The sequence below is a fragment of the Salmo trutta genome, chromosome 38 (assembly GCF_901001165.1).
Source record: "Salmo trutta chromosome 38, fSalTru1.1, whole genome shotgun sequence".
Taxonomy (NCBI): domain Eukaryota; kingdom Metazoa; phylum Chordata; class Actinopteri; order Salmoniformes; family Salmonidae; genus Salmo; species Salmo trutta.
The window spans coordinates 3,479,671-3,499,220 of NC_042994.1; the positions used below are offsets into that span (position 1 = coordinate 3,479,671).

The 19,550-nt window shown below is 42.6% G+C and overlaps 1 protein-coding gene and 1 pseudogene across 1 annotated transcript in view; both read right to left on the bottom strand.

Annotated features, from left to right (window-relative positions):
* LOC115178836 (uncharacterized) overlaps positions 1 to 9,433 on the bottom strand; it is a 23,880-nt gene extending 14,447 nt beyond the window's left edge. Inside the window, exon 1 of the mRNA XM_029740187.1 lies at positions 6,970 to 9,433. Coding sequence (XP_029596047.1) covers positions 7,390 to 9,408 — 2,019 coding nt within the window. The 5' untranslated portion in view covers positions 9,409 to 9,433 and the 3' untranslated portion in view covers positions 6,970 to 7,389. The remainder of the gene's footprint in view (positions 1 to 6,969) is intronic.
* Positions 648 to 9,937, bottom strand: LOC115178838 (amine sulfotransferase-like; annotated as a pseudogene).
* Positions 9,938 to 19,550: the final 9,613 nt, after the last annotated feature.

Consider the following 19,550-nt stretch of genomic DNA (forward strand, 5'->3'; position numbering starts at 1 on the left):
TAGAATGATACCCACGCTTGCGCCTTGGTCTCCTTTCTACGACGAACGTGACACTACAGTTCTATTCAATTCTTTAGTTCTATTCCACACTATTCAATTCTACTGTTCTATGAAATTCAACAATTCTATTCAACTCTATTAAATTCTGCAGTTCTATTCAACTCTATTAAATTATTCTGTTCTTTCAATTTAACAGTTCTATTCAATTATAAGGTTCTATTCAATTATACAGATCTATTCAATTATACAGTTCTATTAAATTCTATTCAATTATGAGGTTCTATTCAATTATACAGTTCTATTCCATTATACAGCTCTATTCAACACTATTCAATTATGAAGTTCTGTTCAATTCAATTATAGAGTTCTATTAAACTGTATTCCATTATAGAGTTCTATTAAACTTTATTTAGTTCTATTAAACTTTATTTAGTTCTATTAAACTTTATTTAATTATATAGTTCTATTAAACTTTATTCAATTATAGAGTTCTATAAAACTTTATTCAATTATAGAGGTCTATTAAACTTTATTCAATTATAGAGGTCTATTAAACTGTATTCAATTATAGAGGTCTATTAAACTGTATTCAATTATAGAGGTCTATTAAACTGTATTCAATTGTACAGTTCTATTCAACTCGATTCAATTAAACAGTTCTATTAAACTTTATTAAATTATACAGTTATATTCAATTAAGTTCTATTCAATTATGCAGTTCTATTCAATTGTACAGTTCTATTCAACTCGATTCAATTATGACATTATTCAATTAAAACAGTTATATTAAGTTCTATATAATTGTATAGTGACACATGTTCTATTAGATTCTATAGTGACAAATGTTTTATATAAATCTATAGTGACAAGTGTTGTACTAGATTCCACAGTGACACATTTTTTATTAAATTCTATAGTGACAAATGGCCTGTTTTCCAAATGGCACCCCATTCCCTATATAGTGCACTTCTTTTGACCAGGACCCATATGGCTCTGATTAAAAGTAGTGTATTATACTGTGTATGGAAATAGGGTGCCATTTGGAACCCATCCATGTTCTATTCAGATCTATAGTGACAGGTGACCTATGGACCGATGGTTTGGGTGGCTCTGTGATGTTGGTTGATGTCCCAGGTGAACCTTAGAGGCAGGTCCTTCATCTTCTCATCAAACACCTGGTCAAAGTGTTCACTCTGGGCCACCGTCAACGAGTTCTTCCAGTCGCCTATGGTACCTGTGCAGAACACACGCATGCACTCGCGCGCACACACGCACGCACACACACACGCACACACACGTGGACATACAGACGGACGCACATGCGCACGCAGATGCACATCGCACACACACACACACACACACACATATATTCTGATGAGCCAAATCAATACAAAACAAGTGCTGATCTAGGATCAGGCCCCATATTTATAAATCCTCTCACAAAAGGAGTGCTGATCTAGGATCAGGGCCCTTAATTATTAAGCCTCTCACAGTAGAAGTGCTGATCTAGTATCAGGGTCCGTATTTATAAAGCCTCTCACAGTAGGAGTGCTGATCTAGGATCAGGGCCCACCTGTCTTATTAATTATGATCTAAAAGGGAAAACTGATCCTTTATCAGCACTCCTACTGTAACTATTTGTGTGTGTATGTATGTGTACATATGTGTGTTTATTCATGTGTGTGTGCGTATGTATGTTTGCTCATGTGTGTGTGCGTGCATGTGTGTGTACCTTTCCGTAGGAAGTGTCCTTTCCCCAGAACGAGCACGTCTTTGGGCAGAAATTCATAGTTGGCTTTTGGATCCTTTTTCATGTTCTTGAACCTGTCAATCAATCAATCAAGCAATCAATCAATCAATCCTGAATAATCAGACAGATCATATTAGATTAGTCCTCATTGAGGTTGTTCATTTTGCAGCATACACAATATACAGTCAAAAAGACAGGATAGAGCACATAAACAACAGGTTCCAACCTGGCCTTCTCAACAATGTGGTCAATGGCTGAGGGGGTCAGGTCCTTCCCAAGGAAATCACAGATATCCACCACCACTGACCTCAGGTCCTGAGAGAGAGGGGAGGGAGAGAGAGAGAGAGAGAGAGAGAGGGGAGGGAGAGAGAGAGAGCGAGAGGGGAGGGGGAGAGAGAGAGAGGGAGAGGGAGGGGTGAAGAGAGAGAGAGCGAGAGGGGAGGGGGAGAGAGAGAGAGGGAGAGGGAGGGGTGAAGAGAGAGAGAGGGAGAGGGGAGGGGGAGAGAGGGAGAGGGAGGGGTGAAGAGAGAGAGAGGGAGAGGGGAGGGGTGAAGAGAGAGAGAGGGAGAGGGAGGGGTGAAGAGAGAGAGAGCGAGAGGGGGGGGGGGAGAGAGAGAGAGGGAGAGGGAGGGGTGAAGAGAGAGAGAGCGAGAGGGGAGGGGGGAGAGAGAGAGGGAGAGGGAGGGGTGAAGAGAGAGAGAGCGAGAGGGGAGGGGGGAGAGAGAGAGAGGGAGAGGGAGGGGTGAAGAGAGAGAGAGCGAGAGGGGAGGGGGAGAGAGAGAGAGGGAGAGGGAGGGGTGAAGAGAGAGAGGGAGAGGGAGGGGTGAAGAGAGAGAGAGGGAGAGGGGAGGGGGAGAGAGAGAGAGGGAGAGGGAGGGGTGAAGAGAGAGAGGGAGAGGGGAGGGGGAGAGAGAGAGAGGGAGAGGGAGGGGTGAAGAGAGAGAGAGGGAGAGGGAGGGGTGAAGAGAGAGAGAGGGAGAGGGGAGGGGGAGAGAGGGAGAGGGAGGGGTGAAGAGAGAGAGAGAGAGGGAGGGGTGAAGAGAGAGAGGGGCAGACATTAGGTAGTTGCCCTGTATGTCATACAGCATAAAAGTGTTTCTCAGAGAGAGAGAGAGAGAAACAGACCGACAAGGAAGCAGACAGACTGCTTGAGTCTGCTTCCCAAATAGCCCCCTATTCCCTACTTAATGCACTACTGTTGACAAGGGGGCCCTGGATTCCATTTGAGATGCAGAAAAACCCTTTACTGTACCTTGATCATGTCCTCATTCTTGACAAACAGAATGTCATACTGCTCTCTCTTGGTGTACCACTCACGGATGTGATCAAACCACGATCCTCCCACCACTGTCAACAACACACAGACACACACGCTATTGGACAGGACTTAAAACATCTTTAACAGTGGCTGACTTTTATCCCCCCCAAAAAAACATATACAAAAAGAGATCATGCGTACAAAGCATATTCTTGTTTATGCACATATCAACGATGTAAAAGTTACAAAAGTGTACAGAGGAAGGAGCAGTCGATGTTACACTGTGCACTTGACAGCACACAGTCCTGCAATCCGTTTCCACCTTACTTTTCCCTGTCAGGTACTGCTATGTGACATGTTTTGTTGGGTTCCAATTTGAAATCGACTTATTCCTGTCACTATATAAGAACGTATTGATTACGCTACATGTATGATAACTGTAGGTGTTTAGGGTGTCAGTGGAGCGTGAACAAGGAACTGTGCACGGAAAGTTACCGAGAGAGACAAGGAGGAGTTTGTCTCTGTTCAAACATGGCATTGTTATTATATAATAGATAAAGAAGGGAGGGGAGTCTCTGAATAGGCAGGCAGCCTATGGAACTAGGGAGGAGGAATTTGGCTCGAGGTCAAGTCAACAGATGAAGTGTGAAGAAATCTCTGTGAAGGGGGGCGGAAGGGTTCAAACCCTGAGCTCTTGATTTATGATGTCTGGTACACAATAGCCTGTAATCCAAAATTGAGTGTGTGTTGTATTATTATACGTACTGGTTTGTGTGTTTAACTTTATGCTCCACTCCAAAATGTCTATTCACAAGTCTGGGAGAGAACGTATAGTCCTAGGCGATTTAGCTATACATTATATCTCACCACCATGCGTTTCCATTTCCTCCTCTCTCTGCTTTATTCCTTTCTGGAGCGCCCAGAGGGGTTGCCAACTGTTTAGTGAAATATGTTTCACTGCGAAAACATGTTTATATCGATGTTCCTGAACAGATTTCACTTGGTTTCCCAAATGAAGCACTGGGTAGCTGCAGGAACAGGGTTGAAGAGCCCGTTGGGCAGCGAGAGCATACTCCTCAAACAGTGGTTGATGCTTGGAGTGAAATAAGTGTTCTTGTATTTATTTCTCAGCTTCTCATATTAAATAAGCACAGCGCTGCTATGAAACCGAAGTAGCCTACCTGGCATCATTCAAAAACGGACTGGCGGGGAAACGCGCAACCTCCATTCTCAATTACAGTGAATACAGACGGTACCGAGCCCTCTGAGACGACTCATTCCGGGGTACTGTAAGTGCTACTGTGCAGATGTTTTCTTCACTGACTAGTGGGCAACAGCAAGCACTCCTGAACGCGACCGGAGTTGGGGTAAAGCATAGGGGCGTTTGGCCTCTGTGCTGTTGCTCAAATTGACAAAACGTAAGACAAAAAAAGTGCATTAAGTTCAGTGTTGAGTAACAGGGACAGAATCAAAAGTTATGCAACTAAAACCCATGCCATTGACAATAGGTCCAGCCAGTAATCATACCGGGCTCATTCTTTATGGTAGCTGGGATAGAACCGATTTTGGGTTTGGATAATCTATGTGAAATGCCAGGGGAATGGATTCTAAAAAGTAAGAAGTTAAAATTGGCAGGACTCCTCGCACGCACGCACGCAAAAAAAACCCGCTTTGGTGAGAAACTTTATTCTGTCTTATTCTGAAATAGCTTTATTGACGAAAGGTAGGAGGAGGGGTCTCACGAGAGAATAAAGTGGAGTTAAGAGTATGAAGGAGAATTTGTAGCACATTGTGTTAAGCACCTGCATTGGGGTAGAATTACCCTGTTAAATGTTTGTGCATGAATAGGATGGGCACTGTAGCGCGGTAGTGGAGGGTAAACTCGAACTACCCCGTTTTACCCTCCTTCGGTAAGTAAAGTTACGCACAATCATGGAGGAAAAGACAGTCCAGTCATGTACTGGCGTAAATATTTAGACTCAGTGGCAAGAAGAATGCCACCGTGCCTATTCGGGTGCGTTCGTAAATTCGCTCTGGCTATCTACTCGGATTTCAGAGCGGAGTAGATTTCTCGTCTGAGTGTGCCAGAGCGCAGAATAACTGATGAATTTACAAACGCTCAACACATGTTGAATATGGCCAGTGTCTGTAAACGTCAGCAAAAAGTTGCCCAAAATAGTTTATTTGGGTGTCAGGTTAATTGTGGGGGTCTGCATACTGGGAAATGTATTGCATTGAGATACCGATCTGGCATTAACATCCCACTCATGAAAGTGTAAAACAGGGACAAACGGGGGCTGTACTGACAAAAGTTAATGCTAGAAATATAAGATTAAAATACTTTATGTTAACATTAGTAGTACATACTGTATATATTTATCCCTTTCTGTAAATGTACATTCTGCCATTGTCGGTTTGTGCTAAGGTGATGGTCTTAAATTCGAGTGATAGACTAAGTGAAGCACTAGGGACTGTCATTCTAAATTTGTGTTGGATAATTTATAAATAGTTGTAATTATGACTCGGAAATGCTGTAAGGAGAGAGAGCGCTGCCCCTCAACTGTGAGGAGAGAACTCATCCTGCAGATAGCTTCTAAAACGAATGAATCATTTGTAAGAATCCAATGAGAACTGCAGATGACATGGAGTGGGAACACCAGTAAACATGCAGCCTGAGGGGGGAAGGCTGGATACACGCAGGAGGAGGTATATAAGCCTTCATTTGTTGTGGATCCCAGGGGAAGTCAGGATAAGGGAGAGTGGGAATCGTCATGTTGTTAAACTTCGAGTTTAACTATTTAATAATCATTTCAATATTTTGTGTTCTCTCTCTTGCCTAGTTTTCTTTTCTACTATCACTCTCTTAGGAACCCGAAAGAGGAAGAGAAAGTGAACATCTCCAACTGAAATGTAATTATCGGTAGTATATAGGAGGAACAATGAAAGATGGGGGGAAATTACAAGGGTGATTGGTGTGGTTATAACGATGATAAGAGGGCCTTAAGCCTTAGGTGTACAATATTAATCAAGTGTGAAAATATGAATCATGTTTTCTTTTTATACTAACCATGTTCTATTTTCTGTTTTATTTCTAAGCAATTTCACAGTTTATCTAATGTTGAACAGTATGGAGTCACGATTCAAACAAGAGGGGACTGTTGGGTGCCAGTTTGAAGTCGACTTATTCCTGTCACTATATAAGACCATATTGATGACATAATAACTGTACGTCTTCGTGTCAGTGGAGGACGAACAAGGGACTGTGTGTGGAAAGTTACTGAGAGAGACAAGGAGGAGTTTAGAACGTTTCTGTTTGTTCAAACATGTCACTGTTACATTACATATCTCAAGTAGAGAGGCGAAGGGTAATTACTGTTTGTTAATAAGAAGCTAACAATATAGTTAAAATGCTGTCGTAATGACATATAAGGAAAATATGTCACAATAACTTACTTTTCCCTGTCAGGTACTGGTCAAAGAAATCCTGGAAGCTGCTGGGTGTCTCCAGCTTGCTCCACACGTAACAGAAGTGGTAGTAAGACACCATATTGTCCTTCGGGTTTCTCATCACGTACACAATCTGAACACCACAGAGGAAGAAGAGGAAGGGGAGGAAAAGAAGAAGATGACTTTATTGTAATTTGTCACAGATCCACTGGGAAGTCATCTTTTTCCCTTTATCCCAACCCCCCTTTAGTGGGCGGGCTTTACCCGTTCTGGTAATTCTATGTCTGGACTTGGTGGTTGTACCTTGGGTCTCTTGGTGTTCAGGCTGGCGGGCAGGAGGTTTGGAGGCAGGTGGGAGATGAAAAGTCTAGGTGCGGGGCGCGGGCGCTCGGGGCGGGTGTCTGGGTACTCTAGCCAGGGCATCTTCTCCAGGTTGGTGGAGCTCTGGTCTACTCTCAGGGTAGGCCGCCTCCACCACCTGGACCAGGATCTGCTGGGTCCATATCGTACCTACACACACACACACACACACACACACACACACACACACACAGGAAAGTTATTGCACTACGTCTTATATTGAGGGGTTTATATAGTATTATGTGATAATTGATGTGGAAACTGCAGCCCTTTAACTTTCAAGACAAATGTCCTTTCATAGAAAATAAAGTTATGTTTATTATACACACATCTTTATTGTCCCAAATGGGACATTATTGGTGCAGTCAGGGTAAAACAACATTAAAAACAATAACCACCATCTCATTTTTGTAAAATTCTATAATTGTTTATTTTACTTAGAAAGTGTGGAGAAGGTTGAGTAGATCAGTGGGAGGAAATCCCAGTTAATCCGTTGTTATATTTCAATTTAACTGAGCAAAATGTGACAACTCTGAAAAGGGTGTGAGGACTTTCACTAGTCGATCGGTGAATCTCAAACCAACCCCTTGCTCTTACCAACTATGTCCTTACCAACTATGTCCTTACCAACTATGTCCTTACCAACTATGTCCTTACCAACTATGTCCTTACCAACTATGTCCTTACCAACTATGTCCTTACCAACTATGTCCTTATCAACAATGTCCTTACCAACTATGTCCTTACCAACTATGTCCTTACCAACTATGTCCTTACCAACTATGTCCTTATCAACTATGTCCTTACCAACTATGTCCTTACCAACTATGTCCTTACCAACTATGTCCTTACCAACAATGTCCTTACCAACAATGTCCTTACCAACTATGTCCTTATCAACTATGTCCTTATCAACAATGTCCTTACCAACTATGTCCTTACCAGCTATGTCCTTATCAACAATGTCCTTACCAACAATGTCCTTACCAACAATGTCCTTACCAACAATGTCCTTACCAACTATGTCCTTACCAACTATGTCCTTACCAACTATGTCCTTACCAACAATGTCCTTACCAACAATGTCCTTATCAACAATGTCCTTATCAACAATGTCCTTATCAACAATGTCCTTACCAACTATGTCCTTACCAACTATGTCCTTACCAACAATGTCCTTACCAACTATGTCCTTACCAACAATGTCCTTACCAACAATGTCCTTACCAACAATGTCCTTATCAACAATGTCCTTACCAACAATGTCCTTACCAACAATGTCCTTACCAACAATGTCCTTATCAACAATGTCCTTACCAACTATGTCCTTACCAACAATGTCCTTACCAACTATGTCCTTACCAACAATGTCCTTACCAACTATGTCCTTACCAACAATGTCCTTATCAACAATGTCCTTATCAACTATGTCCTTATCAACAATGTCCTTATCAACTATGTCCTTATCAACTATGTCCTTACCAACTATGTCCTTACCAACAATGTCCTTACCAACAATGTCCTTATCAACAATGTCCTTATCAACAATGTCCTTATCAACTATGTCCTTATCAACAATGTCCTTATCAACTATGTCCTTACCAACTATGTCCTTACCAACTATGTCCTTACCAACAATGTCCTTATCAACAATGTCCTTATCAACAATGTCCTTATCAACAATGTCCTTATCAACTATGTCCTTATCAACAATGTCCTTATCAACTATGTCCTTATCAACAATGTCCTTATCAACTATGTCCTTATCAACAATGTCCTTATCAACTATGTCCTTACCAACTATGTCCTTACCAACTATGTCCTTACCAACAATGTCCTTATCAACAATGTCCTTATCAACAATGTCCTTACCAACAATGTCCTTATCAACTATGTCCTTATCAACTATGTCCTTACCAACTATGTCCTTATCAACTATGTCCTTATCAACAATGTCCTTATCAACAATGTCCTTATCAACTATGTCCTTATCAACAATGTCCTTATCAACTATGTCCTTATCAACAATGTCCTTATCAACAATGTCCTTATCAACTATGTCCTTATCAACAATGTCCTTATCAACTATGTCCTTACCAACTATGTCCTTACCAACTATGTCCTTATCAACAATGTCCTTATCAACAATGTCCTTATCAACAATGTCCTTATCAACAATGTCCTTACCAACTATGTCCTTACCAACAATGTCCTTACCAACAATGTCCTTACCAACTATGTCCTTATCAACTATGTCCTTACCAACAATGTCCTTACCAACTATGTCCTTACCAACTATGTCCTTATCAACTATGTCCTTATCAACAATGTCCTTATCAACAATGTCCTTATCAACAATGTCCTTATCAACAATGTCCTTATCAACAATGTCCTTATCAACAATGTCCTTACCAACTATGTCCTTACCAACTATGTCCTTACCAACTATGTCCTTACCAACTATGTCCTTATCAACAATGTCCTTACCAACTATGTCCTTACCAACTATGTCCTTACCAACTATGTCCTTACCAACTATGTCCTTACCAACTATGTCCTTACCAACTATGTCACATGCTGAGAGAAAACTCATAGGGTGCCTTCCAGAGAGCGGCGAGAGTATCAATAAACCAATCAACTTTGGAACACACTTGTGACTTGAATGATGCAATTTTGTTCCACATTTAAGTAATAAAACATACATGGAATTCAAATGAACAAGTTCCCCCTGTCATTTTACAAGATATAAATCTCCGTAACAGATGACATTTTCATTTGGGAGGTGTTTCATTTATTACTGTACATGTAACCGGTCCGTACCTAAAAATGTGTGGCAAAAGCTTAGGCTGGTGAATCTCTCGATTGTTTTTCTTAGCATTTTTACCACACAAACACAAACTCACCTGATTTGGGGTAGGAGATGAGGAAAATGTCCGTTTCTTGAATCTCAAAGCTCTGGAGGGAGTCGAGGTACTGGGGGTCGGTCTCCCCCACGGTAAAGTTGTACCCTCTGTGTGTGAACAGGTAGGGACTCAACAGGTCCAGCCCTTCCACTGATGGGGGAGAGGTGTGGTCTGGAGAGTGAAACATGGCAGTTGGCCAGACAACGGTGAGGAATGAGAGCGGTTGAACTGAAAGGTATCTGTTATATATCCAGGTCTTTCTACTTTTCAGGTTGGAGGAGGAGAAAAGAGGAGGGGAAGAAGAGAGGAGGGGTAGAAGGACGTTTACAAGTCTGTCTGTGCCTATTAAATGCTTTCTGAAAGTGTGCATCTGTCAAATTGGCGTATTAATTCAATCAATCACCATCCACCAACCTAATAATACCAGTAATACCAGAAACATGGCCTGAGGACATTGCTTTCATTGCTTGGACAAAAGGAACACCTACGTGAGAATGCTGTTCATTGACTACAGCTCAGCGTTCAACACCATAGTGCCCTCAAAGCTCATCACTAAGCTAAGGACCCTGGGACTGAACCCCTCTGCAACGTTTAGAAACTACTTATTGGTGATGGGCGGCGATATGGACAATCTATACCAGTTGCATTTTTCAAACCGATATCGATATGATATCTGTTTGAATGAATGATATTGCTGATACCGTGTGGACTTTACTTCCACAGCTTTCTGAATTCCAGACAACCTCTTTCTGATTGTCTGAGGCTGGAACGAGTGAGCTGAGAGTCGGGAAGCAAGTTCAGGGAGTGAGTGTTTTAATAAATGAATGAAACAATAAACACGTAACACAAACAACGCACCGACATGAAAACCGAGTCATTAACACCTGAGGAAAGAACCAAGGGGAGTGACAGATATAGGGAAGATAATCAAGGAGGTGATGGAGTCCAGGTGAGTGTCATGAGGCGCAGGTGTGCGAGACGATGGTGACAGGTATGCGAGACGATGGTGACAGGTGTGCGAGACGATGGTGACAGGTGTGCGAGACGATGGTGACAGGTAAGCGAGACGATGGTGACAGGTGCGCGAGACGATGGTGACAGGTGCCCGAGACGATGGTGACAGGTGTGCGAGACGATGGTGACAGGTGCGCGAGACGATGGTGACAGGTGCCCGAGACGATGGTGACAGGTGCCCGAGACGATGGTGACAGGTGGGCGGGACGATGGTGACAGGTGGGCGAGACGATGGTGACAGGTGGGCGGGACGATGGTGACAGGTGGGCGGGACGATGGTGACAGGTGGGCGGGACGATGGTGACAGGTGGGCGAGACGATGGTGACAGGTGGGCGGGACGATGGTGACTGGTGTGCGAGACGATGGTGACGGGTGTGCGGGACGATGGTGACAGGTGTGCGAGACAATGGTGACGGGTGTGCGAGACGATGGTGACGGGTGTGCGGGACGATGGTGACGGGTGTGCGGGACGATGGTGACAGGTGGGCGGGACGATGGTGACAGGTGGGCGGGACGATGGTGACAGGTGGGCGGGACGATGGTGACGGGTGTGCGGGATAATCAGCAGCCTGATGACCTAGAGGCCGGAGAGGGAGTATGCACTACCGTTCAAAAGTTTGGGGTCACTTAGAAATGTCCTTGTATTTTGAAATAAAAGCAGATTTTTTTGTCCATGAAAAATAACATCAGATCGATCAGAAATACAGTGTAGACATTGTTAATGTTGTAAATGACTATTGTAGCTGAAAACGGCAGATTTCTAATGTCAACAGTGAAGAGGTTTTCAGCCCCATTAACATAATTGCAAAAGGGCTTTCTAAATGATCAATTAGCCTTTTAAAATGATAAACGTGGATTAGCTAACACAATGTGCCATTGGAACACAGGAGTGATGGTTGCTGATAATGGGTCTCTGTACGCCTATGTAGATATTCCATTAAAAAATCAGCCGTTTCCAGCTACAATAGTCATTTACAACACTAACAATGTCTACACTGTATTTCTGATCAATTTGATGTTATTTTAATGGACAAAAAAATCAGCTTTTCCTTCAAAAACAAGGATATTTCTAAGTGACCCCAAACTTTTGAATGGTAGTGTATGTGACAGAGGCATGTGTGAATGTTCTGGAAGCCTAACCTACCCAACCAGTTTGAATACAATGGTAAGTCCATTGATGGCTCATCAGCAGGCTGTTAATTATGCGGATTTATGCGGATTATGAGGATTTTGTTCATGCAAGAACATGTATTCGATTTGACAGAGTAGTGTAGGTTAAGAGCAAGGATCAACTGATATCACGATATGCCTTGCTCATATCAAACAATGTCGATATTGGTGCCCATCGTTACTACTTATACTTTTATACTACTTGCCTGAATCCCAATGCATTTCAATGGCCATAGACTTAAATGGTAAAAATGTCCCCTGTAACTTGTCTTCAACTGTTTAATGTAGAAACGCCATTCAAACTTTAAAATGGGCAGACCCCTCTAAAATAGGTTGCTTGTATACAGCTTTCTGATACCATTTATACTTTTTGAAATATAAAAGCTCCATCGGCTTCAACGGGAAATATTTGGATATGCCACTGCTCTTGATCCCTTAGCTACCAACACCAAAACAACTTTAAAAAAGCACAGGCTGACTGTCTTCAGGTTGCTTGAAAATATATTTTTTTACTTTTTATATTTTTCACACTACAAGCGCAGTGTTTTCAAACCCAGAGGCCCAACGGGTGTTAAGTGATAACGCCAGAGAAGACGCTGTTTTAAGGATATATTGGCACGGGTGTTGTTAGGCCCGAGACGAAGTCGAGTTATAATAACTCCACACCTACAAACAACCCCAAAATAACTCACTTGAACTGACCCATAGCCTATGACATCCCTATTACTGCATAACTACTAAAACCATTACTACCTGACTTGAACTGACCCATAGCCTATGACATCCCTATTACTGCATAACTACTAAAACCACTACTACTGCTGTCATTACCACAACGATGAATACTTCAAGACCACTTGCAAGCACAGACCTTTCCGTCATTTTCTAGTTACCAATGTGCTTGCTGTGCAGTAAGACAAACAAATGTGTCAAATTACAGTCGTGTTCTTACTGAATTATAACAACGTTTTAGTTGATTAATAATCCAGTAAAATGTATCTGAAGTAAGCAAACTAAATCTCCATCCCTGGCCTAGAACGTGTTCTTGCCTGAAGCTGTAGAACTGGTAAAGCAATCTCCACACAGTACCTGGTCGAGAATATGTTCTTGCCTGAAGCTGTAGAACTGGTAAAGCAATCTCCACACAGTACCTGGTCGAGAATATGTTCTTGCCTGAAGCTGTAGAACTGGTAAAGCAATCTCCACACAGTACCTGGTCAAGAATGTGTTCTTGCCTGAAGCTGTAGAACTGGTAAAGCAATCTCCACACAGTACCTGGTTGAGAATATGTTCTTGCCTGAAGCTGTAGAACTGGTAAAGCAATCTCCACACAGTACCTGGTCGAGAATATGTTCTTGCTTGAAGCTATTAAACCTGTAATGCAACTAGCAACCTATTCCTTTGTCCACAGGCTACTATCTACCTGAGCTGCTCATCCAGTCTTCACTGTATCCACCAAAGCGTCATTGGATAATTTTTTTCTACCTCCAAAAGCTTCATAACACACATTATAGCTTTTATATTCCCGCCAACAGAGAGCTTAAAAACAGATTATATGGCTTAAGATGCTGTAGTACTCACTCTAGCACTCTATACTAGCCCACTATAATCCACTATACTAACTCCCCACCTACAAACCACCCCAAAATAGGTCACTATAACCAACCCATAGCTTATGTCGTGTCTTTGGCATCATGATGACTCCTTGCTGTCCCCAGTCCACCTGGCCATGCTGCTGCTCCAGTTTCAACTGTTCTGCCTGCGGCTACGGAACCCTGACCTGTTCACCGGACGTGCTTGTTGCACCCTCGACAATTACTATGATTATTATTATTTGACCATGCTGGTCATTTACGAACATTTTAACATCTTGACCATGTTCTGTTATAATATCCACCCGGCACAGCCAGAAGAGGACTGGCCACCCCTCATAGCCTGGTTCCTCTCTAGGTTTCTTCCTAGGTTTTTGGCCTTTCTCAGGAGTTTTTCCTAGGGAGTTTTTCCCAGCCACCGTGCTTCTTTCACATGCATTGCTTGCTGTTTGGGGTTTCAGGCTGGGTTTCTGTACAGCACTTTGAGATTTCAGCTGATGTACGAAGGGCTATATAAATAAATTTGATTTGATTTGATCATTAAATGTGAAGACTGTTATTTTATCAAATCAATTCTCTGTAATTATTAATACATGATTAAACTAATCATGTAAATATACTTAACTAGGAAGTCGGGGCACCACGGAAAATCTTCAGATTACAAAGTTATAATTTTCTGAATATAACTCAATTAGTCTTCTATTAATGAATTATTCTTTACCTTACATCAGTCTCATCTGAACGTTGTAAATTGTTGGTTATCTGCACGAACCCAGCCTTTACTATAAATCACCCATATACCAATTGGCTTAATCATTTATTTACTAACTAACTATATAATCACAGAAATGCATAAACAAACAAACAGTAGATATAGGTTACTAACAATGATAGGGAAGATTCCCTAGTGGGCTAAACCGATATGACGGCTTGGTGGACAAAGGGAAGGGGGTGTTGACTGAGAAAGAGCGGGAAAGACAAAATGGATCACTACACACAGTGGATAATTATATTAAAAAATGCTAATCCTTTGCACATGAACGCTCGCTCATTCGGGAATAATTGCAATCAATATATTTACGCCCATGTGTCTTTGTTGTCTTCTCTGTTGGAATCGTCGGTCCGTCTGCGGGAGAGTCAGTTCATCAGAGAGTCTCTGGTTACTCATGGTGGTAGCTCTATCAGTGGCTCCTGATAGCGACTGTTGTAACCGGCGTCCATTGTTCTTAGAGTAGATGTTTCGGCGGTTGTCGGTATTCGCATCCCAGGTTTACATAATTTCTAGCTGCAGACTAGCAATTAGTATCTAAGATTTGCTCTTATTCTGTAGGGATCGATAGTCTCAGAGTTGAACCATTTCCAGCTTTGTAGCCAATGCTCCAAGCTGCGTAGTCTTCTAGTTTTGGTACTCAACTATTCGCAATCACAACTCCCACTGTGGGTTTGCTTAGTCTTCGTACTCAAACCTGTGCCACCTCGGCTTACACTGAGGTATGTGTGGTCAGAAGAGGATTTCCACAGGAGGGAGTTTTATTCATAACAATAGAAAAGGGCAGTTCCATGACGCCAGATCATGTCTGTGCTCACGGGGGTGTGCCCACTGACTAGTTAAACTTTACAGGGAATACAATTTTCTCTCAAATTAAAGGTTAACATCACATTACATCATTTCACAAATAGTTTCATCTTTACTCATTCATTTTAAACAAGAATTAGATGCAAACACCATAATTGAGAAATTTACACATTCAGAGATATGTGTGTTTCCTGTCCTTCGTGAGGTCACCAAATGAAACACACTCAACATAACTGTCCCTTAAGGGTCCACGGACCCTTCCCACATTCTCACAAGTGGACATAGAGTTTCATTTTCCCATTTTGGGGATTTAGGAGTTCGGCCACGCGAAATCCTTTGTTCACTCTGTGGTCTCTCTCTCTGCATGAAAAGGGGGAGAGAGTCTCCACCAGGAATTTACGACCTGAGATAACAGAACCTGGGAGTTGGAGAGAGTGAGAGAGGGGGATGCCACGATCTACCCCCAGAAAGGGCCACGTGATGACACCTATAACAACCATATTACTACCATTACTACTACAATATGTTCTACTGCAGTCACTACCACTACTTCTACTATTTCACAACCAGAAATACTTCAAGACTGGCAAGCACACACATTTTCTTATGGAAATGTCATTTTCAAGTTTTGTGTTGCAGTTTCACTGAACGTCCATAGGGCTGCAGTGTGACCCCATGTTTTAGCGGAGGATGTGGATGAAACCACAGAACCATAGGCCATGATTCAATGACCGAGGAAACGCATTGACCGACTAACGCATTGAGATGTCACGGGTGCTTTTTAAGGGTAATTGACATAACCTGACATTCGCAGTGTTTATCCTGGATGGATCTCTGAGAATGTCTTTAAAAGGTGCATTTCCAGTAGTTCAGTGTGCAGGGGGAGGGAGGGTGGAGGGACGGAGGGAGTGTGAGGGGAGGGAGGGAGGGTGAAGGGACGGAGGGAGGGTGAGGGGAGGGAGGGAAGGGGAAGGGAGGCGACGGACGGAGGGTGAGGGAAGGGAGGGTGAGGGGACGGAGGGAGGGAGGGAGAGTGAGGGGAGGGAGGGAAGGTCCACACACACACAGAACTGTGATGTCAGATGATTGCAGAAACACAACTGAAAAATAGAGACAACAATGCGTGAGCACTCCCAGGAATACACAGACAGACATTATTAAGACAAGGTGAGATGTATGAGCAAGGCTCATCATGCTTTAACAAGTGTAATGAGGAGGGAGGGAGGGAGGAGAAGGGGGAGGGGCCGTTCCCATGGAAACTGAGCAGTCAGCACATTTGTATGTTTTTCTGTGGACCCCTCTTGTTGGCATCCCATCCCGTGGTCCCAACCTGCTCTCTCTCTCTCTCTCACTCGCTCTCTCTCTCTCTCGCTCTGTCTCTTTCTCTTTACCACAGCTGGACAGGGCAGCAGCACAAACACACACAACCACACACACATTGCATGCAGACACACACACACACACCACACACAGTCGCACACACACTCGTGCACACAGTCATAGCACACATATATACACACTCACAGTCAAACACACACACCATGTCACTGCCCCCCTGAACCTGTTACCATGGTGACCATGGAGCCCCGACACTTGTGATGTTCATATGAGGAGTTCATATAGGCCTGGACAGAGCACTGCAGTATCCTCACATTGTGTGTACGTGAGTGTGTGTTGTGTGTGTGTGTGTGTGTGTGTGTGTGTGTGTGTGTGTGTGTGTGTGTGTGTGTGTGTGTGTGTGTGTGTGTGTGTGTTGCAAATAGTATTGGGCTACTTACCTCTACTCACTGTTTGGACCATTTGAAGGTGTTCAATGTTTCATTTCCTCTCAGTGTCCCTCTTTACTCTCTCGCTCCCTCTCTCTCTTTCTCTCTCTCCCTCTCTCTTTTTCTCTCTCTGTTAAGGGGGTAATCAATATATTAAAAATGTTCAGCAGTGGCTCACTCCCCCGCATTCTAATCAGGGTCTACCAGCCCTTTAACGACAGTCACGGAGGGAGAGAGAAGGATAAAGTGAGTGGGAGAGAGAGAGAGAGAGAGAGAGAGAGAGAGAGAGAGAGAGAGAGAGAGAATTTGAATGTCCCATAACTGTGACATTGGTGTGACTTAAAGTGGAAGTTTGGGATTTTACAACTTGACGCTAGATGGTTACTCACTAGGGTTGCAAAGCTACCAGTAATTTACCAAAGTTGCCGGAATCTTGGTAATTAATTTGGCTAAATAATTGTTAATATATGGTAACTTTGGTAATTTATACTCAAATAACATTAAAAAATATATTCATATATAGTATACATGTTTTATATCTGTGTCCATATTGTCCATAAGTTTCTAATGGATAGACCATATTGTTCAAGAGAAAATAGCCTAGTTAATGGAAAAAGCACTTAATCAACAATGGCATTATTTTCAATTAACTCTGTAACTCTTCCAACTGTTGACTTTTTAAAAAACTGCCACCAGTTTGACAACAACACATTTACAACAAAGACGTAGTCAAATAATACAAGAGTGTAAAAAAAAATCTAATGAAGTATATGTAATGCTAAAACCCTCATATTAAACACAAATGGTAGTCACTTAGTTGATGGTTGTATTTAAGATCATGTTTTACAGCTTTGTCATTACATTTTTTATTTTAAATTCATCTTATTTGATTATTTTAAGGCCAGACAGAGGGCCAGAGATAATTTGATGTCAAGATGTCATCTGATAAAATAAAATAACACCTGTGGTGGATGAATCAGAATTAGTTGGGTAGCATAGACAATTAAGATGTTTTATTTGCATAATATGCTTATGTGAGATACTTGTCATTAGAATGTATCCCTTTGGACTCTGGTGTTGGCAGTGGCACTTTTCCCTTAAGCTAGGGCTCAGTCACCTGGGGCCCAGAGAGGGGAAAGGTCAGGCTTGTCTTTCACATATCCCTGGTGCTATGCAGAATATCAGAAAGGGAAGAGGACAGAATGGAACATTGTCTTCATATGTGAATGTGTCTTTACCTATTCTTAAACCATGTGAAGGGATGGCGTGATTAATGTGGAACCAATTATTTGTCTCCACAATGTCTGTGCGCAAGTCCCTCCCCTCAGTGAGCTTGTCCAGGAGTGGGATCAAGAGGGGGTTTACTTGAGATGGGAGTATCTAGAGTTGACAATTGATATATGCCATTGGATGAGTTGGTGTTTTTGTACTAGGAAGTACCAGGAACGAGATTAGAACCTCGTCATAGGGACCAAACTGAACGATAATTTATAGCGAATGTTATCTGGTTAAGGGATACTCCTTTCTCAAATATAAAGTCCCTTTGTGAACTGTTTCTAAGATCTGTGGTTCATCATGTACGTTGAGAGGGGTGTATCTTGGCTATAAAAGATCTTTGTACTTTTGTGTTGTCACTTTCAATGGCACATCATTGAAAGTCAAGTGCTTTTGCAAAGCTCTTATCATTAAAGATGTAGTTTAAGTATAACTCTGACTGGTGTGTGAAGTTGGTAACTCTCCTCATTTGGTAATGCAGAAATTAGCCACCACACACCATTGAAAGATACCACAATTCTGGTAGTTTACTGATAAACGTGGACATTTTCCAGTAATATACCCTTCAAAGGGAGTGATGGACCACTGTGCTTTGACACGTTTCATGACATATAAGTGACTTATCATAACATTAGCCTGACATTAGTCTGACATTGGACATTGGACCTGAATGTGGGCCACTGTGCTTGGAGACGTATCATGACAAAGAAGTGACTTATCATGACATTAGCCTGTCATATCGGTGACATAAGCCCTGGGGCAGGCTGAATGTGGGCCACTGTGCTTGGAGACGTATCATGACAAAGAAGTGACTTATCATGACATTAGCCTGTCATATCGGTGACATAGGCCCTGGGGCAGGCTGAATGTGGGCCACTGTGCTTGGAGAAGTGTGTCAGGGCTGCAGCTTGGGCTGTGCTGTGAATACCAGCCATCCCTACAGAGGAGGAGATGAAGTTTATTTATAAAGATGTCCTTGGAACCACATGCACAGAGAGAAGAAGAGAGGGAAGGAGACACAGATAGAGCAGGAGTAGAGAGGAAGAGGAAGAAAGTAAAGAGGAAGAGGAAGAAACAAGCTAGAGAGAGAGAGAGAAAGAAATAAAGCCCCAAGCGTAACCAAGTTTCCCCTGACTCACTGCTCAAAATGCAAAGTGAGACAGACAGAGAGAGAGAAAGATTTTCTCTGCCCCATCCTCTCTACCTCCCTTTGCCCCCATTAACATCGGTACTCTAAGGCTTGGTTCCCAAATAGCACCCGATTCCCAACATGGTGCACTTCTTTTGACCAGGGTAGGGCACTATGTAGGGAATAGGGTGCCATTTGGGATGGAAGGAGGGCGGAGGAGATGGAGGCCGCTGTGGGATAGCCTTTACACCAGAGAGAGAAAAGAAAGGCGGAGGAAGACAAGAGGAAAAGAGAGAGAGAGAGTGTCCA